At 36.0% G+C, this 21,987-nt stretch overlaps 2 protein-coding genes across 3 annotated transcripts; both read left to right on the top strand.

Moving 5' to 3' along the window:
- The first annotated feature begins 656 nt into the window (after positions 1–656).
- LOC105037056 (cytokinin riboside 5'-monophosphate phosphoribohydrolase LOG4) lies at positions 657–5,932 on the top strand. The gene is made up of 7 exons (XM_073250976.1): positions 657–1,011; positions 1,922–2,019; positions 2,899–2,929; positions 3,608–3,707; positions 3,819–3,889; positions 4,774–4,917; positions 5,097–5,932. The coding sequence occupies exons 1-7, from the start codon at positions 865–867 to the stop codon at positions 5,232–5,234; spliced, it is 729 nt and encodes a 242-aa protein (XP_073107077.1). The 5' UTR covers positions 657–864; the 3' UTR covers positions 5,235–5,932.
- An 11,149-nt stretch (positions 5,933–17,081) lies between these two features.
- On the top strand, positions 17,082–20,505 carry LOC105051257 (uncharacterized). Of its 2 annotated transcripts, XR_012138428.1 has the most exons (6): positions 17,082–17,175; positions 17,247–17,541; positions 17,827–17,970; positions 19,469–19,738; positions 19,908–19,964; positions 20,058–20,505. XR_012138428.1 is itself a non-coding variant. In XM_073251403.1 (4 exons), exons 1-4 carry the CDS (start codon positions 17,125–17,127, stop codon positions 19,669–19,671), a joined length of 693 nt encoding a protein of 230 aa, XP_073107504.1. In that variant the 5' UTR covers positions 17,082–17,124; the 3' UTR covers positions 19,672–19,898. The 2 variants fall into 2 exon arrangements, 1 of the variants encoding a protein (XP_073107504.1); XM_073251403.1 differs by lacking the exons at positions 19,908–19,964; positions 20,058–20,505 and having other exon boundaries at positions 19,469–19,898.
- The last annotated feature ends 1,482 nt before the right edge of the window (positions 20,506–21,987 follow it).

Genomic DNA, 21,987 nt, shown 5'->3' with positions numbered 1-21,987 from the left:
TTTTTAAATATTTTATTTTCAAATTCTCACTGTATATGTGTGTATATATATATATATATATATATATATATATATATATATATATATATATATATATATATATATATATATATATATCCACGTTTAGTTTACTTTAATGTATCCATTTCATATAAAAAAACAATCATAAATTTTATAAATTCCAGTAACGGTACAATATATCACATGGAAAACAGGTATGCTATTTATATATCCTGTCCGCTCGCTGTGCAAGTCTTTTGGCTAATCCGGATGTCGTCACGCTGCATCGTTCCACCAAATGATCCTTAGCCTCGTTAATTACATTTTTATCCAAAAAAAAATCCTTGGTAGTTAAACAACTAACAGAACCAAGTAATCCTTATCATAAGCTCTCCTCAGTGCTCATCAAATGCATTTCCACCTAAAAATCCTAATTAGTTAAACAATTAATAGATTTCCTTTTTATTATGCACGGAAGGAAATGAACAGACAAATAGGGAAACGGGAACATTAGGGATTACGGAGATAAAAGAAGCCTAAAGCATCCACGGCAACAGCGCAAATTCTTACCAAAAAAAAATAAAAACCTTATCAGTTCAGCAATCAATATATTTCGGTTTCATATTGGAGGTGGGGAGCGGGCGTCCTGATCAGGTGCATCTCCTGCCGTCAATGGGGACCCGGCATGTTCTCCCAAACTCCGTCCCACCCCAAATTTGAAAAACCGTAAGAAAACCAACGGCGTTAGGACATCTCCCTATAAATAGAGCCTGGGGTCTGGGATTTGCATAGCCTCGTTCCCACAAGCCCAGTCGCCAGAGTGTGTGACCTCTGGTGGGAAGAGAAAGGGAGTTTGATCGAAGAATGGAGAGAGAGATGGGCATGGAGACCGTGGCGAAGGAGAAGGGGAAGAAGAGACCGAGCTTTAGGAGGATCTGCGTCTACTGTGGGAGCAAAGAGGGGAAGAAAGCGAGCTACCGGGAGGCCGCTATCGAGCTCGGAAAGGAAATGGTAATCGAAAAGATTTGACCTTTTTGAAGGAATTTCTCTCGTTGGTTTTGATCTTTTTAGGGCTCCATGGGTTTTGGTTGTTGATGTTCCAAAGGGTGTCTTGGAATTCTTTTTTTGTTGCCAAAAAAAGACCTGCATTTCTATTAAATCCAATCTCAAGTTCGATGTTTTCTGGCTTGTATGTTTGAATGGGAGGTTGGTCATCCATGGATTCCCGATCCTCTTTTCTGCTCCTTTTGAGGGTGGATTTCGATCAAGTGTTTTGTGTTTTTGTTCATCTTCGAAGGGGTTGCTTCTCTCTCTTTCTGAAAAAAAATATATCTAGGTTAATGCACGTCCTAAAATTAGGAAAATGCCTATTTTGATAATTTCTTCTTTTAAGAAAATGTTTTCCCCTTTTATTTTGTGTCAAAGATTGCATTTTTTTTTTTTTTTTGCCTTTTCTAAGTTCTAAGAATTTAGTAGTATTTGAAGGAGTGGGCGGTGGGGGATACGGGGGTTTGGCATGAGCGACTGCTAGCTGTGATCAGACTGGCCATAGGGCAGCCTTCTTGCATGATCTCTGCCAAATAGTTGTTACGGGGGCCAACAAAAAAAAAAAGGTTAAGTTTATTATTGTAGATTAAAGAAAAGGTAGGAGTGGAGGCTCTCCTGATGCCATCCTATACGAGGGAACGTGCTCTCTTGGTATCATGACTCATTACCATGTTTCCCCCCATAACCCTCCTCCTATGCTCTATGAGGCTCTCCACTTCCATAGGGATTTCCGACTTGAACTTTCTTTATCTTTTTTCCTTCTTATTTTGCTATCTAGACTTGGAAAAAATATCAGCTTGGAATTTTTGTGCAATGGGCTTCGCTGTTTGACACATGTACTTTGGTATTTTGCACTTGCATGTACGTCGTGCAGGCAGAGAGGGGCATAGACTTGGTGTATGGAGGAGGGAGCATCGGATTGATGGGCCTGGTTTCGCATGCAGTCCGTGATGGAGGGCGCCATGTCCTAGGGTTGGCTCTCTCGACCATCTATCTCTATCTCTTGTTTCTTCTACGGCTTTTCCCTTGGTCGGTTTTATTTTATAAATGACATATGTTTCTTCTTCTACCACCCTGTCAGAAAAAATGGCAACTCCTTTTACTTCGTCCCTTTTTTCGTTTCTATTTATACCAAAATGTGTCTGCTGCTTTTTATTTAGTTTCCATATATAGCATAGCGTTCTTCGCATTTTCCTAAATCGGAAAGTATTTTGGATAAGAAAAGCATTCTCAAAATGGCTTCCCTAACTTTTTCTTGTTTCATCTAGGATCGCATATCAGGATATTGTTTTTTCTTTCGGTATGGGGAAAAAAAATAGTAAAAAGGAATTGATCTGCACCCTATTTTTTTGGTAATTTGTTTCTCGTTCATCTTATATCTTATCTGGTTCGAATGAATAATTGTAAATCAATGTAATGTAGCGATTGGTGGGGGGATACATATATCATCTATCTGACTTTATGGAATTGATGGAAACGAAAACCTGTTGAACCTGAAGTAAAACAAAATCTGTATTGTATAAAATAATTTTTTTTATTAATAATTGATTTTGTTCCAGAATTTCAAAACTCATAATTTTAAGGTTCGTCTTTGAGGTTTATAGTTTATTTGTTAAAAAAAAAGGATCCTTTGAAGACTCAAGAAAAAAAATGCGGTGGATATTTCCTTCTTGTCTATATTATAGGACTCTCTCCCCACCCAACACAAACACCCCCCCCCCTCCGGACATATTCAATGTTGTTCTTGATTTTGTTTTTGTCCTTTTATGAAAAAGGCTGAGAACTTAGTTGACTTTTGGGTTTATGATTCGCACTAAGGTGTTTATGTTATGTCTCTTTGTTATCTTGCAGAATTATTCCAAAGACACTGACACCAAGGGAGGTGAGTTCCTATCTGAATATTGCCCATTTTAAGGTCATGCGTTATTCACATTTGATTTTGCTTTCCCTTTGTAAATGAAATCCATGATGTTAGGAACTTATTATGGCATATAAGGTAGTTGCACCAATGTGCTTCTGTCATGATGCTGAGCATCTGGATGTCTTTTCCCCCCATCTTTTGGTGATAATGTTGTTTCATAATATGAACTAAAATTCTGTATAAGCTGCATATCCATCCACTTCGTGGGTCAAGAAATGAGTTGAGCGATTTTAACAATTTTTCGTACTTTTGAAGGAATACATATACCAGGTAGAGATGGAGCCTTTCATATATATATATATATATATATATATATATATATATATATAGGAAGGAAAAAAGCTAGAGATGGAGCCTCTGTCTTTTAGGGGCACTCTTGCACTATACATAATTTATGTCCTTTATGGCTAATGAATCTCCATTTTCTTCTAAACCGTTTGCCAACATAATTCATCTGTATGTGCTCAGAAATTTTATTTTGCATTAACCTATGCCTGCATGCATGCATGCATGTTGTTCTTCGAGAAAATGTTACCTGATACTGTTTTAGACACACACACACACACACACACACATATATATATATATATATATATATATATATATATATATATATAGACTAACACATTTTTAATACAGCTAACTGGTGAGCCTGTGGGAGAAGTCAGAACCGTATCAGATATGCACGAGAGAAAAGCTGAGATGGCTCGTGAAGCTGATGCTTTCATTGCTTTGCCTGGTAAAATTTCTTTATAGCATAACCCCTTAGAGAATTATAAGGTCAAATGTCTCTCTTTTTTTCTTTTAAACATCACTGCAATTTTATTTCTCATCTGAGTTGATATATCAGGTGGATATGGTACACTCGAGGAACTGCTCGAGGTCATTACATGGTATCAGCTTGGGATTCACAAGAAGCCAGTAAGTTATTACATTGTTCTCCTTTTGGTAGAAGGTGGACAAGCAATTCAGTATGAATAACTAATTTCAGTTTTCTATATAAGCTAGCATTGACAACGATCGTAAGGTTGTCTTCTGCCTTGAGTTTGTCATTGGAATAGCTGTACAATGTCCTTTTGTTACAATTGAAAGGCTAAATCTTTTGAAAACTCTAACATCCCAAAACTCGGTGTTCGGCTCGGATACCCATCCCCGTTGTCCATGGGTACAAACAGTAAACATATATGTGCATGCATGCCGTATGTTCCATTGTTTTCTAGTGGGCTCCTAGCCATCATGCTTGACTTTTCTTGTACTTGCCAACCAGCCAATAGAATGATGCATGTGATATGTTGCATTCGTTTAATAAGAATAGTCAAGAAGTTTATGGCTTGCTTCTCTGTTGCACAAGTGGGTTTAATGCAATAATCAATCTAAATAATGTGGATCTTGCCAGTCTTGTCAATGGTTTGTGTAATTTCCTATTGTACTCTTTTATAATTAAGGAAACAGTCAAACTGCTCTTATATGGTGACAGGCAAGCAATACTTGGTTATCATTTCATCATCAACTTGGATTTTTCCTACCTAAGAAGATCATCCGGACTTAATTAGAATATGGATATGACTTATTTAACATGTAATACTCTTTGGTTGGGTGGGGTCAGATGCTTACTTTTTCTGCCATGGTTATGTAGATGTACTTCTACCATATGAGCAACCGAACGCATGGCTACGTTATCTTTTTTCTCGAAATCTATTAGTAATTTGTTGGGTTTATTTCTATTTAACGTTTAGCTTCTGATCCTATGTGGTACCTTTATTCTTTTCTTTGTTTTCTCAAGCAACATATTTATATCCGGACAGGTTGGTCTCCTGAATGTTGATGGCTTTTACAATTCACTGTTGTCTTTTGTTGATATGGCTGTCGATGAAGGGTTTATACCCCAAAGTGCTCGCAGCATCATCATTTCGGCCCCATCTGTAAAGGAGTTGATCGGGAAGTTGGAGGTGATGATCAACAGATCTTTCTGCAAAATATTTGGTGCTGGGCAATGTCCATGTTGTACTTAAGCGGTGCTTGCAGGCTACATTATAAGCAATCTTTAACCCAGACTTCAAATTTGGGGAAAAACCAGAATGTTATAATTATTTAGTTAAATTATACATTGTGGGTGTTCATTTTGTAGGATTGCAAGCCGGAGTATGAAGCGGACCTTGTTTGGGAGACCGAGCAGAGGCCAGAGAAAAAACCACGCTTGGCTTGGGATGCTGAGCAGAAGTCTTTGAATTTTGTGCCTAAACCAGAGCCCGGTTTAGCTACATGATGGTTCAGCCTGACCACGACCTTTTGGCTTATACCGCTCTAACGAGGCACTGCTACTCCTTGCAGGCAGATCAAACGTTTGAATGAAAGCTAGGGTTCGGTGTCCAGACCAATCAGTGGACCTTTTCGGCCTCATAAATTTAGTGAATAACATTACTTGGACGATTAAGAACACTTGTTATGCTAATAAATATATGTAGTAGTTTCAAGCGATTCTGTGTCAAGAGAATATTTATGTGCAGGCTGCATGGAAATGCTGCCATTCTGCTGTGTGGAAATGTTGACTAGGTTTTTGTTCTTCAATAAAAAGAGGAGCACTTAGACTTCTCGAACTTGAATAGACCTGTGGGCGGATCAAGGTGGTTGCCACTCTCCTCAACAGTGGTGGCATTAAATTGAATGCGGAATGTCGGTAACCATATATGAAGAGGATCGCCTGGAATTGTCCTATGCATAGTTACAAAATGATCCTTCTCGTCTCTCGGCAGTGATTTTAGCTGTACGCAAAACCTTAGTCCAAAGGGCACTGTATCTTTACTAATTGGCTTTAATATATGGATCTCAGCTTCCGCTCAGAGCCGTAGTCCACAAGCTATCTTCTACTAATGGGTGTTAATATGGCCATCTCATCATCTGTTCAGGATTTAGGCTCTCCTTGGACGACTACATTTGCTCGTTAGTCTAAATTTGAGTTGTTTTGTCAACAACATTCAATTTTTTAATATTTTCATTTCCCTTCTAATTGTTGTAGCGTGTCCTCCCGTTATACCGTTTGATTTCTCATCTTTGTTGACAAAATGTATTAAGCTTTTCTGAAGAAATTAGTCCAATGTTATTGGCGTCGGCAGGGGCAAGAAGACAGTGGACGACCTGTAGGTTGTATTGACCTTGGGATGGTGGAGCCAGTGTGTTGGCCTTCTGTACTATTATTGTCTCTACTTTGGTCGGTGCTTTTGTATGCATGGAATTTAGAGTTCGAAAAGCTACAAAACTGCATAAAGACTTTGAATTGGGATCTTCACCAAATCCTTTTCCTTTTCCGTCTCTGGAGGGTGCGTTGTAGATGTGCGAACTGGAAGGGTACTTTGTTTGACCCACCACAAGAAGGGTGGCTACCGTATGTTTTGCTTTCCTACCCAGCCATGAAATGCATCTGCCCATCTTATGAGAAAAATTCCTATATCCTTTGCATTCATGCACGTGTACGCAGAGCCCTTCTTATCCTTTCACGTACACGCCAAGGATCACGGATTATGGTGGGGCCACGTAGAGGATCACAGTCTAAGTGAAAACTGGCATAGCTTGAGGCCCCTACTCCAAGGATCACGGACTATGGTAGGGTTCACGCAGAAGATCACGCACTAGGCGAAAACTGGCATAGCTTGAATCTTGGTGGGCGATGCTGCATGCGCAATCTCATGAATTGGGGCGCAAATCCTTTGCGGTGCTGTATCTAGATGGCCATCATTAAGAAATGGATGATCCTCAAATAAAATAATCCCACAGCACAAATGATAATATATATGGTGTGTATTATTTGATGGTTGTCCATTTTTTGATGATAATTATTCTGAGATATATAATATTTTATGATGTAGCCTGCATATTGTAGGTAATTCAAATTGTATAAATTATGCATAGATAACTTCAATCTACCACGTGCAAAGATTGTAGGTCAAAATATTTTTGTGGATCTTTTTTTTTTTTTTTCTTTTTTATTCTTTTCTTTGTTTTTTGACCTTTTCCGATTAGACCACAAAACACTTCAGTATAGCTGTTTATTGCTTTTTATAATTTTTTAGACTGTACAAAGACAAATAGTCACGAGAGTCCAAAATGCTACGATAATGGGCATATCACCTAACTCTAAACAATCTTTTGATTCATGGAATCTGGATTTTTTTTTGTCAGATTTTCTTTTCCTCTTGAATATACTACTCAAATCGCAGTACCCGTCCAGCGGTTCAGCATTGGAATTTTAGAACCGTTGGAAAGTTATTATAATATATTTTAAGCATATGCAACAAAAGGAGCAGGAGATGTTTGAAAATTTTGGCCTTCTTTTATAAAGGTTCAAGCTGTCATAGGACTGAAGTTATCTTGCTTTGCATGACTGGTGCTGTAGATACCAAACATAAAATTCCTACCAAAATAAAATACTCAGAGAGGCACGAAAGGTTGTTCATAGACCACTGTGAGATGCCTTTCTAGCCCATCACTCTTGGATATGAATAGTTATCCATTGAGATAGGACTGCTGGAGAAGGGGGGTCCTTAAGGCATTCTAAATGAAGCATATCTAGAAGGAGGCTAACAAAGCTGCATGTTAGACGATGACATATGCAGCAGATTGCTCAGGATTTATCTTGTGTATGGCTGCCACTGATATTCCTTATGAGTTTTTTAATATTTTATTTTCTGATTCTTATGGATGTATTTATTCTAGATTGGTTTAATGAATTCAATTTATCAAAAAAAAAAAGCACCAAAGTTTAATATATCAAAATAAGAAGTACGGAGTTTTTGAAATTCCTAACAACTCGTTGCTCCTTGCTTTTTCCTACAAAATAGTCGGTACATTTGCACTTGCTAAGTGACATTTGTATTTTTTTCTTGGTGTTTTAAAATAAAATAATACTTGCTTGGATGGTTGACTCTTTATCAATTTGAAAAGGGGATGGGAATTGGATTCCAGTTAAAATAAGTTTTCAAGAATTGTGTGTATATACAGTAGAGAGGGTCGAGGATTAGAGTGAGTGTATGGTAGTGAGGGGGATTAGCCCTTTTTACACTCAAGGCGAAAACAGAGATAAAAGGCCCCTATGCTATTAGGCTGGCCCATGGACGCTCCTTAAATTCACACTTACGAGACAAGAGCCACGTACTTCAAACAATAACAGCCATCCATTTACTCACGTGCAGTGCACATGTCCAGCACCAGTGAAAAAGGAAAAACAAAAAGAAAACTTAGGCCCTGTTTGATATTTTTTCCCCTACTTTTTTCAAACAAAAGCATGAAATCTGATATGCAGACATAGAAATCATGTTTGGTTTATCTATTTCTACTTTTTTAAAACTACTTTCATTACCTATTTCATTATTTCCATCCTCGAGAATCTCGACAAGCGTCCCAACAATAAGGATGTCATGGAGCTCAAGCTACCCATCAATCATTAAGGTGATGTTTGGTGCATTACATAGGTATTGTTGCTATGGTAATGTGATTGCAGAGGAAATATGATTATCTGATAAAATTACAGAGGATCCTATATTGCAGTATTTAGTATATACAGCAATGTTGTTGTAAAATTACAGAAAATCCTAGATTGCAGTATTTTGTATACAATTTAGATCACATGAAATATAAGCTAATTTTTCTAAAGTACCCATATCCTTATTTGTTGATTATTATCTATTTTCTAAAAAGATAACTTAATTTTGAGACCAACCATTTTTCGTGACATCATCCATTATGTTTTCTTTTTTATTTTCACCAACTGAGACTACCCATAATTTATTTTAATTTATTTTAATGAAGATATTTTGATCCTGAAATTATCTTATTGCAAGATTACATGATTGTAAAATTACATGTAATCACATAGCCACCTTCTCCTAAACAATCAGATTATCTCTTTTTAAGATAATGCTGCATTACATGTAATGCAGCATTACTTGTGAAAGTAACTAAATAAACAATGTAATCTGATTATCTATTATAAAATTATATATAATCCTATCAGGATTATATACCACCAAACACCCCTAAAAGTTATAGTCACTCTCATGAAATATCTCCAACTAATATCCAATCCCCATCTATATTTTTGAACATGATAGCATGTTCATGCCCATTGCTTTCTTTCTTTCTTTCTTTCTTTCTTTTTTTCCGATGTGAAAATGGGAGGATGAGACCACCCCTATATTCAAATATGAAGGATTGTGAGATACAGCGGGAGACTCTAGTTTTGAAAACAACTTAGATGAGTCAATCGCAGTTAGGAAAGGATTCCAATTAGTGTCGAAGACAAACAACATAATACAGATTTTCGGTGGGCAATCCTATCATGGTTTTCTTTGAGCGGAACATCCAAGACGATGCTCTAAACTTTCTAATATAACTACTAAAACTCCAGATTAGTTATAGATCTATACCAGAAGAGCAGAAAACCATATAGGACCTGAACAATACTTATGGTTGTTGGATGTCAATTTTATACTCTGTCGTAGGGAGAAACTCGATTGCACCTACCTCATTTCAGCCTCTTAATTTTTGTCGAAGTTTACTTATCTCCGCTTTCTTGTTATCACCTGCCAGAACCAACCAATCTTCCAGATAGAACAGAGAATTCTCGAGAACTCTACAATTTGCGTTTGCTTTATATCTAAAAATCTTTCTATTTCTTTCCTTCCATAAACTCCACATGACTGAAATTGAAAGAATGTCCCAAGCTAAATTGGGAAAGAAACTTGGAAGATTGTTTCGTCACTCCATCCACAGTGTGGTGTAATTATTTGGAATGCTCTGTATTGACAATTTTTTAGTGATCTCATTCCATACATTGGCTGAAAACTTGCACGTCAAAAAATAGATGATTTATATTTTCCTCTTATGAGTAACATAAAACACAGAAAGGAGGGCTAGGAATGTTTCTTTTCTTTAGATTTTCGGGTGTAAGCACTTTGCTGTTAAACACCAGTTGAAAACTTTAATTTTGTAGGAACCGGCATCTTCCAATTTGTGGTTGCAAACTGAGATGTGATGCCCCCATGACTGAAAAAAGAATAGCAGTTTTTAACCGTGAATTTTGCCCCGATTGCTCCATTTCCACTCTACTGTATCATGTTTTGTACCATCTGGAAGTTAGACATGAGGTTCAAAGGATTTTCCAGCTCTTTGTTTTCTATAGAGCTTAGAGGCAAGTGGAAGATTTTTCTAAAATATCATAGATCAAAGAATTCATTTACAGAGATTGTTTGTATTTTGACAGGAGATTTAATTTTGGATAAATCTGCTTAAGCTCTGTTTGGCCTGCCCAAGAATCATGCCAAAAATCCACATGTTTCTATTCTCCTATCTTAAAATGAATGCTTTGATTGAAGATTTATCGTACTTTAACGATACTTTTCTAGGCATTTGATGCAAGACGATGAGCTTTTAGAGGTGCTTGTGAAGCCGTGATCTTGGTATAATAAACCTTATGAATGAGAGTTTTCCAAAGTTTCTGTGGTTCTAGATAAAATCTCCACCATCTTTTCAACAGAAGGCACCAGTTGAATAATATTAAATTTAACACCCTAAGGCCTCCGAGAACTCTCAGTTTGCAAACCTTTTCCTAACCAGCTAGGCATATGCCTCTCGAGTTGAAACCCCTCTTCTCTATAGAAAATTCCTTCTCTTTTTGCCTATTAAGTCTACCACCTTTGCGGAAAGCAGCAATGTTGACATCTAGAATGTTGGAATTAAGCTTAAAATGGACTTCACCAAAGTTAAGCGTCCTCCGATTGACAGTAGTTTTCCTTTCCAAGCAGATAACTATTTGTCCACCTTTTCAATGAGGAAGTTCCAGTCGGAGAGTTTAATTGCTCCTTTAGTTGGAGAGAAACCTAAATACTGCAATTGAAATTTAGAAGTTTTGCATCCTAGCTAGCAGTGTTGAAAAATAGCTACAAGTATCGTTTTGCATCTGTATCCCTGTTAGTGAGCTCTTTTCAAAATTTATTTTTAGCCCTGCTAGCAGCTCAAAGGAATATAATAAGAACTTTAGGTTGAGGGCATGCTGAGGGTTTGCATCGCACCAGATTATGGTGTCATCGGCATATTGAAGACCTGTGATGCAATCCCATGCATCTGGCGGGCCAATATTGGTAATGACCATGTTGTTCTTCACTTGTTTGAGCATTCTTTCCAAAATATCAGCCACCAGAATAAATAGAAGTGGGGATAAAGGGTCTCCTTGTTTGAGACCCTTATAGGCTTGAATTCATTTTGTCGGTTCCCCATTGATCATGAGAAAGATTTTGTTGGAATACAAAATATTTTCTACCCATTGGCAGCATCTAGATCCAAATCCTCTGGATTTGAGTAAATGTATGAGGAATGACCAGTTAATATTGTCGAAAGCCTTTTTGAAATCGATCTTAAGAAGCAAACCAGGTTGATGTAAATTGTGGTTATGAGCAAGAATCTCTGTCGCACGAAGAAAACAATCACTAATTTGTCTTCCCGCTACAAAAGCAAACCGAGAGTCGGATACTAGTTTGTCCATGTGCTTCTTCAATCTTATACTCAGAGTCTTAGTCAAAATTTTCATCACTCCATTAATCAAGCTGATCGGTCTATAATCACCAACTTTCAAGCTTTCTTGTTTCTTTAGTGTGATTAGAGAGTAGTTCAGCCTGTCAATTCTTACTGTAATTCCAAAATTTCCATTAAAGAGATTAAGAATATCATTCTTGATCAGTTACCAGTATCTCTGATAAAATGAGCCTGGAAATCCATTTGGTCCATGCCCATTGCTTTCGTTGCCTCTGAAATCTAACTTGAAGAAAAGGAAAGATCAAGAAGAATTAAGCCATCTTCCTCTCACATTTATATAGGTTTGTTGGCTAGTTACGTGGGCTTCTCTCCTCCACAATCTTCGTTTCCTTCAGCCACCGCCAACCCACCCATATAATAATTTTGTAATTAATAATGGAACTTTTCCATAGAGATTCACGACAGTAAAGCATTTTTTCACCAAATAAACAAAAAATTAGGAAAAACAGGGTGGAGGAGTGGTACATGCGAGTAGCCTCCTTTCATCTCAAATGAAAGAATACTAAAGGTAATTTCATCTTACAATAATTTTATGTTACAATATAATCATCGCATGCTACTATTTTGTTAACAATGATGAGAATAGGATCACCATGGAATGATTTGAAAATTTGAAGGTTGCTTTCAAAATTTTACAAATAAGAGCGTATATGCGGGAATTGCCAAAACTTAAGGGTGCGTTTGGTTACATTTTTTTGATTTTTAATTTTAAAAATATATTTTTTTTATTTTTAATTTTTGCTATTGAGCAAAAGCAAAAAAATAAAAAGCAGCATATTTGATAACTAAGTTGCTATAAAGCAAAAGGCACGTTTGATAAACATAATATTTTGCTATTATTTTACATATTAAAACATAAAATTCAAATTACTCAATCAAACCATATGCTCGAACTAATCTATTAGCAATTTTATTTCTAATTGCATCCATTTCTCATCGAGAGTTAGCAATCCTATAAATCTTTGTAGTAGCTTGGCTGGGGGGCGTCAACCTCATCTTCAACAATCATATGTTCATCTGCATACTCAATAAAGATACTATCCTATTGTGCCTTCTTTTTGATATAATTATGAATTGTACATGCAGCTATAACAGTTTGTACTTGCTTTTATAAGGAATATGGAGGCATCTCTCTTAAGATAGGAAACCACTTCTTTAATACTCCAAAACAACGCTCAATCACATTTCGCAGAGATGAGTGATGATAATTGAATAACTTTTTGGTTGTTCTTGATTGATGGCCCCTTCTTCGATAGTCTTGAAGATGATAACGTTCATCTCGATAAGGTGTAAGATAGTCATGCATGTTTGTGAAGCCAGAATCAACTATATAGTACTTGCCCTCTGGTGAATTAAGAAATCTATATTCAGGATTTGTGACCGCTGACATATAAATCTGAGAGTCATTCGTAGTACCTTTCCAACCAGATAGGATAAAAGTGAACAACATATCAAATGAGCAAGCACATAAAATATTTTGAGTTATTACGGTCTTTCTTCTTCGGTAAGAAATTTGCTTACTAGAAAGCACATAAGCACTAATATGTGTTCCACCGATAGCTCCAATACAATTCTGCACATTAATTATTTTACTTGATATCAAGATAACAAAATAATTTTATTAACTTTAAAAAATAATATGGACATACGAAAGTACCTTGAAATAAGGATAGTATTTGGAATTATAATGAATTTCTGAAAGAGTTTCAACAAAAGAAGATGGCACTATAAGCTCCTTTGTATATCGAACAACTGCCTTCAGTGTCTTTCCAAAATGGTGACTAATTGCTTGTCCAAAATGTTGAAAACGATCTATTACTATTTGATTTGACTCTCTTTGGTCAATTATCATTAAGAATATAACAATATTTTCTTCAATACTTACAAATCATGGATCATGCAATAGATTTCGTCTCAAATCAGAGCAAAAGTCAAGAAACATATGATTGTCCATCCTAAATAAATCTGGACACCTATCTGGATTCTCAAGAATTATTCTCATAACATATTCAGCATCGATCAAATTATCATTTCTATATGGTTGTTTGTATAGATATAAATTATAGTACTCTTTAGCTGTTGCTACAACAATAAGCTTTATAGCATTATCTTCATTTTTATCAAATAAAAAAAAGTACTTTATTTCTTCTTCATTACTAGAATCAGAAATATTTAAATTCTTTTCAACTGCGAAGTCAATATTTTCATTTCTACATCACTATCCACTTTCTATTAGTATAAAAGCAAATAAATATACAAATATTAGCATTGACATAATTCAAGTGATGCATATTTGTAAAACATAATAAATCCATAGTATAAAATTTAGAAGGCAATAGATAATCAATCCAAACAAAGCATAATATGCAAATTCATAATCCCTAATATAATATTCTACTATTTAAAATCTACCTAAACAACTAAAAGCTGCGTGACTATCCAACAAACTTGCCAACCACCCCAACTTGCACTCACTTGATATCTCAATAAATGTTTCTCTCCATCTCTGGTCTTGCAACTTCTCAATTGCCTTCAAATATGTAGGCATACTCACTCCTTCAATACTTTTAAGAACTTTAATACAATTTGCAATTGAGTATTGTCCATAACTCGAAGTTGCAGTTGTATGTTGTTGCATCATTATATTGTTCCTTGCCTGGTTAGTCACTGCTAGTGATCTAATGGCATCTGCTAACTCTGAAACTCTTGATTGACTCCTCACATGGTGGATACTCTCAGTAGAAATTGGATCTCTTAGTTGATGATGATTTCTTGAACCACTAAACTCTCCACCTACAGTAACATCATCAAGATGAAGCTCATTTTTTTGAGAATCACTACTATCTGATATATTTTAGGTACTTGCCATCACCTCTTTACCAGTAGTAGTAGTGTCTCCAAATATTATTATGAGTTTTTCATACTTGAGACAAGTAAAAGTTCGAAACCTCTTCGTTTCTGGATGAACCTATAATAACAAATTCATAGGTGAGCATACAAGATTAAATTAAATAAGCAAAAACATAATAAATTTCAAAAAAATATGAAAGAAAAGAAAAACAGATGGTTACGTACAGCTATGTAACTTTTCCAGATATCATTAAGAGCCGTAGCAGTTTCTAAGACTGGATCCCATCCCAACCCAGTCGGTAACTTCTTCAAGTCAGTAAAAACTCTATAGCGCTTTGCAGCTAATTGAACTTGTTCTGAAATTGCTTCAACTCATACTTCTTTTCAGTTTTCATAGAAAATTTGGCACGCATTGCCTTCCAAGATTTCTTTGTAAATGTTATGGTTAACCTATTCCCTTTCTGTAATTGCTCCACCATTAAATCTATGAATATGTTTTTCTATTTTACTGTCCAATTTGCAGAACTTACTGCAGTATCTTCAAAACTAATGGATGGTGGAACTATAGAACTTGTCATTGTGCAATTAATAATCTTAAACAACTATATAACCAATTATAATACTTAAAGTTATTTGATTCATATTTAGAAGTATACATGGTTAGAGGCTTATTATATGGTCAATTATTACTTAGAAGCTCAGACTTACTTTTGTTTGGTGCCAAATGAGTTGTGTGGAGGGATGATAGTATTCAGCTTGTTACAGGACCAACTTGCCACAATACAACATGAACATTTAAAACTTAACACATGTAATGTCCCATTAACATAAAATAATTGAGTAACCAAGACAACTATTTGACAATGATCACTTAAGAGAGATGGATTAAAGAATGTCACAGTGGTGCAATGCACATCTGCTGAGTAACCAAGAGAACATGAATCAAACTATAATGAGGTGTACTTGCAGCAATGAGTTTCCTATGTACGCATGACATGTCCTAAATTATTGCCCATCCATTAAGCACAAAAAGCACCATGCAACTTTTCAAACAACAACATTGCAGAGTCAAACTGCCTGAATTTTGCAAACATGGAAACTAGTGCATTGGCCACAAAAGTGGTGGAGTCAAAACCACACTTAATCGTCACACCATGAATCTCTGTTCCATAATGGATCTTCAAGCCTATCATAGGCTCTAAGGACAGAAGCAAAAGTACACGCATCGGGCATTAACCTCGATATCCACATTTCATGATAAAGTTTAATGGCCTTAAAAGGCAGGCTATGGGAGGCATACACTCCGATGAGGATGTTTGATGTAAAGATTGTCCTTTGGGGCATTTCTTCGAACAACCGTTGAGCAGATGATAGATGCCTACATTTTTCATACATGAACATGAGTTTGGTGCTAAGAAACCTATGTTCGGATAGAGAATTTGTTGTTACAATGAGCTTAGTGCTCAGAAACCAATAGAAGCCCAAACACATATCCTTTTCCCCAAAAATCCATCTAAACCCCACCTCTAATGCCTATAAAAAACACATCAAAATCCAATCTTATTAACCCAGCAAGCGAACTCACATCCCAAAACCCAATTCAAAGCAAAGAACAGCAAGAAAAACAAATAAATTATAAATCAAAATACAATAATGAAAAGACTCCAAAACAAATCCTACTTCGAACGATCAAAAACATCGAAAAAATAAAGAAAAATCATCTAATCTCTGAACAAAATATAGAATCTGAGAAATACCTCATTTTCCTTAGGGCTTGGCGATAATGGACAGACCAAAAAGGGATTTCTCCACTCGTCAAGAAGAGAGCGTAGCATTGTTCGGGCTCGTCGGCCAAGCAGACGGAGGGCGAGAACATAGGAGAAGGGAGGGAGAAGGGGACGGGGAGGTGAAGAGTTCGACGAGTGAGGAGGATTTGAGAAGGGAGGGAGAAAGAGGCAGGAAGGTGAAGAGCTCGAGGGAGAAAGATTTGGATTCTTTATTTTTTAGTTGGTATTTTAGGTACGAAAAAGTAGGTTTTAGAAAGTAAAAAAAAAATAAAAAATAAAAAATCAAATTTTGAAAAATAAAATTTTTTTATTTTATATATAAAATAATTATTTTAATTTTTTTTTCATAATATTACCAAATATTATTTTTTAATTTTTGATTTTAAAAAATTAAAATATAAAAAAATATTTTTTTAATGACTAACCAAATGGACTCTTAGAGTATTAAACTATAATTTTTTAAAAAATTAAATATATTTTTTATTATCAAAAAATTGAAAAAAAAAATAAAAATAAAAATATCTGTTTCCTTTTTTTTTTTTTTCTTTCCAAGAGCTTACCGAGTGTAGTTTTAAACATTTCCAGGACATCAGGATCAATCAGAGCGATTTTTAAAATTTTTCCTCTTGAATTATCGTAGCATCTATTTTCTCAAATAAAATTCTTCGCGTTCCCTCCAAAGCGCGCGCTAAAATTTTACCGGCGATTCAGCTAATAATTCCCTTCCATAAGCTAACCTATCCCAGCGATAAAAGCCAAAAAAAAAAAAATTTCTCTGCCTTGTCCTTTTGTCGTTTTACTTGGGTCACGGTAACCTATGGTGACCCTCGACTTCTAAATGCGGCGCCCGTCGGCCGCTGAGCGTTTTCCCCCCATAACCGAACATTCTAAATCCCCTCCCCATCTCTCTCTCTCTCTCTCTCTCTACTGAGGGAAATGCCGACCCTCTTCATCGCGGTTCAGTGCTTCCAATGTTCCACCATGCAGGTAAACCCCAAATTCCTCTCTCTCACTCTAACCTCTGTTTTGCTACTGCTTATGGTGTGCCTTTGGACCAGGTTAAGCAGCAGAAGAAGAGAAGCAACAAGTGGGTCTGCGTGGTCTGCAACCAGAGGCAGTCGGTGCGGCGGATCCATGCCCAGGGCCCCCTCGCCCGCGACCTCCGCCACTTCGTCCAGGCCTTCAACACGTCCCGATCGGACGGGCCCCATCCGATCCCGCCCCCATCGGAGGGCTCCCGCTCTCCGATGGCGGCCGCGGAGCACCGCGGTGGGGCGAATCGGGGGAAGAGGAGGATGGATTGGACCGAGTACTTGGATCTCCAAGAGAACAAAGGCGAAGGAGGCGGTGGAGGTGGGTATTTTTCGTTCCCAGAATGTCCGTCTTCTGCGAAATGCCCTTGTCCTTTGTCATTCCACTCCCTCTCCCTCCGTTCCCGAAATATCCCTGCCTGAAACTGTTTACATTTTGTTTCTATCACTTCAGTTCTTGCAATTTGCCACTACGAGCTTCTTATTTTGAATTTTTGAATTCCGTCTCTAATTAATTCGATAGGTGGATGAGCTTTTCATTTTGCATTTATCTCTTCATTTTCTTAATTTATTTATTTCTTTATTTTGTCGCCGATTAATTTGATAGACGAGGAGCCGGACATGGTGACGGAATTGCCCCCTAAAATGTGTAGACATCCCTTCCCGAAACGCCCTCCGACCGCTGGAAACGAAAACAAGCGTCTGAAGCCAAATTTCCCGAAGAAAAAGAAAGATGCGGCCCATCCCCAAGGCAAGGCCACCTCTTTTCTAAGAAAATTCTTCGTGGCGTAGAAAATTTGACATCTTATTTTATTATCTCATATAATTATTATTTTTAATATTTATTCAATTTATTTAATTTTATTTGTATTTAAAATTTAAAATAATAAAAATATTTTTATTTTTTAAAAAAATTATTACATTTTATATCCATATTATAACATCTTAAATTCAAAAAATTATAATTTTTATCTATAAAATTTCATAATATAATACAGGATGTCATAATATACATAAGATGTTATAATTTTTTTCAAAGAATAGAGATATTTTCGTTATTCAAAATTTTCAAACGAAAAAGAAAAACTGCAGATATTAAATGTACATTGAAAAGTGGTTGGATAAAAATATTTTTTTAATATTATAATATTCTGAATCATATTATAATATTTCATATGCAAAAAGTCATAATTTGATATAGGATATGGTAATATGTTGAGGATGTCATAATTTTTTGGATCATATTATAACATTATGCGTATAGTAAATTATAATATATTATAAGATATCATAATTTTTTTTAAAAGATGAGAGTATTTTTGTCATATAAAATTTTTAAATAAAAAAATGAAATCGTAAGTATTAAATACGCATTGAAAAGTGGTGGCTATATGGATCAATCACATACAGTAGTGTAGTCTATGTCGGATTTTTTACACCGTCCATGATGTACAAAGAATTTCTCTTTTTTTAAAGTTGCTTAGATATCGGGTCGGGCCAATCTAGGCTCTATCGTAGAAACTAAGCTTAATAGTTGTTCTCAGATCCGATCGAGCCTCTATCTTTTTGCCTAGATCTGATCCACTCCTTTGTAGAGCTACTTAATAGGCTCGATTTTGATATATTCATCTATATATAGGAGGTGTTTGGTTTGCGATTGGGATCGAAATCGAAATTGAAATTGGAATGGTTTGGAATCGAATTGGAATGGTCAAATTCCTCGAAATGTTGGGTTCGTGATCAAAATCGGAATTGAAATGAAAGTAGGGATTGTGTCTTTATAGATTGGGTTATTTTCATTCCACTTTAGAATTAAAATCGAAATGAAATTTTTTCCAATCAAATGATAGAAATGGGAGTCACTTATTCTCATTCCGATTTCAAACTTCCACTTATTTCAATCAAGCACCCTTATAATATAAAATTTTATTATCATATTAATTAAGTAATAATTATATTAATTATATCAGGTTGGTTTAATTTTTAATTTTTCAGTCCCGGCCCGATTTTCAGATCAGCCCTGTGTTTGCGGCCAGGCCCGTCCGATGGGCCTATTTAGCGTCCAAACCTGCAAAATTCCAGGCTGGGCTGGGTGGCTCGAGCGGGCCTGACGTTCTATGATCAGCTCTACTCTTTTCCCATTCTACCTCTAATTCTACAGATTGCTTATACCTGCTGCATTCCATGAACTCCACTGATCACAAAGTATAGTTGAACAACTAATCACACCATGGCTATATGGTCCGCAGATAGCATTGGATCCAAGGGAGGCGGTATATCCGTCGCAATGAAAGGACGGTCGAGATGGAGCGAATACTTGGAGGAATTTGATGGGTGCTCCCAAGGAGAGGAATTTTCCAATCCAACTGGTGGTCTGGAACCTTGGGGTGGAAGAGAGAATCTGTTACCAGATATGAGAGTGGAGGAGGAAGTCCACCCCGACTTCCAGTAATGACTTAAAGTTTCTACAAGATGTGTTCTTTCCTGGCTTACACGACTCGTTGCTTTGTTCGAGAGAGGTAAAATTAAATTATATTTCAATAGTTTTAGGATACTGAACCAAACACATGATGTACTCGTTCTGAATAGCCTGCATACCTGCATCCTCTCTTTAAGTTTGACAATAATATGCTGTTGTTCAGCTTTTAAGTTTTTTTATTCTGCTCTATCACTTGGACGTGGAAGCAGGTGATTGCTAATGCTTTTTGAAATTAATTCTGCTCTATCACTTGGACGTGGAAGCAGGTGATTGCTAATGCTTTTTGAAATTAATGCCATATGCTTTCATCTAATTATGTGCAGTATCCATAGTGTTAAAAAGGTGAATTTTCTTCTCAGCAATTCAGTGGAGATAACGTAGCTCGGATACCCATCAAGGAGCGGCCTAAGGAAGGATTTTTCTATCATGGTGGTATTGTTATTATTGTTGCATGTTAATATTGTGTATGCTTGGATGCTTGCACTGTATGCCCAATTGGTTCATTTGTTTTGACGTATAGGTGCATAATGCTTTATGCAATTTCAAATCTGTTTCATTTGTGGGGTTTGTTAGCTTCCTATATGTCAGACAGACACAATATCTATACGTCATTGTTTTATCCGCAGATATTAAACTATATTGATTCATTTCAGAAGTCCTCTAACCTATGACTTTAGAAAAGATAAGGTTGCCAATGTACCGCCTTTTGAAAATTCTCAGAAAGAAATTGAGTTCAAGCCTTCGTAAACACAAGGGATATTTTCGATCTTGTTGAATCAATATGGTTATTTTCGATTTATGTCAGTAACAAATTTGTGTCAAGCCTTTATAATAAATTTATGTCAAGTCTTCGTAAACAGAAGGAATAGTTTCGATCTTGTTGGATGTATTTATATTAAAATAGTATGACTCTTTTGCCTCATAAAAAAAAAAAAGAAAAAAGAAAAAGAGAGAGAGAAGGTCCATCCGTCTATACGATAATTACTTGCAAGGACATCTGGCATTCCAGAAATCTTTCGGAATCGAACCTGCACTTTGACACTCCACTTCTCCTACTTGTAGGACGTGTAGATGTTGATACGGCCCGTCTCGGAAGTGCAAATCAAGACCAATCGAGATGGAAAATGCTCAACTCTTGATCCCTCCCGCTAGCTTCTGCGGCTCACCCAGCACCACCACCTCCATTTGATGGCATCTTTGTTAATTATTTACTAGGTGTGGTCATTTATATTTCTCACAAATGAAACTCAAGTCCGACTTAGAGAAATTATATCCCACACGGTCCAACCGGATTATGTGGCTATGCATGACTGCATGTGGATAATTACAGTCATTATACGGTGATCGGTGCTTGATGAATGAAGCTTACCAAAATAAACGATTGTGGTTGGCAGCATTCACGGCCATACTAAAAAAAAAAAAAAATACCATATCATTAAACTCACTTGTAGAAGTCGGATTGTATCTTCCATGCAAAAGTATAATCGATCATCTTTAGCGATCTTAACTATTGGCCATGTGATGGCTATTTATTTCCGACAGCAACAGATAGCAATTATGATGCATATATAAAAATTGAGATGCAAAACTTTTTCTCATGTGGCTAACTAGGAATGTTGGATAACCGTAGTATTAGTGGATGGCTGACTGAAAACTTTGCATAGCTAGAATTTAGGGAAAATGCTTTACTAACTGAAATGTGTAACTAAAAAGTCACTCATTTGATGTGTTACATTTTTGTTGCTATTTTAGTATTTGCATGCATTGTGAAGTATGCCACATAATTAGGCGTTTAGATTTTATCTTTCACACGAAATAATGATTCATTTTTTTTATGGTATCAACCATTGGATTATGTCTAGGTCTCAAAACACTCTAAATTTTCTATTTCATCCATTCTTTCCAAAGTCTTTATGATATTTCTTAGAGCACCACATTAGATTGTAATGGTAACTTTAAAATCTATGCAGATAAATAAATAAAAAGATTTGAAATGCTTTGATGTCTGTGCATGTGTGATCCATGCGCCAAAGATACAATCACATTAGATAATTTGGGTGATCTTTTTTTTCTGGGGTTATTTTTTGAGTTGCCATGGCATTGATTAGTTCTAAATTATCTTTGAGGGTCCATTATTTTGAGGGTAAAAAGCTTATTCAGAAATCTATATTTTTTTAGATAAGTATTTTTTAAACAATATTTAAATAAAAAAATAATTTATTCGTGTTTTTTTATGCATTAGAAAATGATTCAAAAATTTGTTACCCATGTTCTTTTGCATTACTAATT

The sequence above is a fragment of the Elaeis guineensis genome, chromosome 2 (assembly GCF_000442705.2).
Source record: "Elaeis guineensis isolate ETL-2024a chromosome 2, EG11, whole genome shotgun sequence".
Lineage (NCBI taxonomy): Eukaryota > Viridiplantae > Streptophyta > Magnoliopsida > Arecales > Arecaceae > Elaeis > Elaeis guineensis.
The sequence above is the reverse complement of the archived record's forward strand: the minus strand, read 5'-3'. Positions and strand labels throughout refer to the sequence as shown.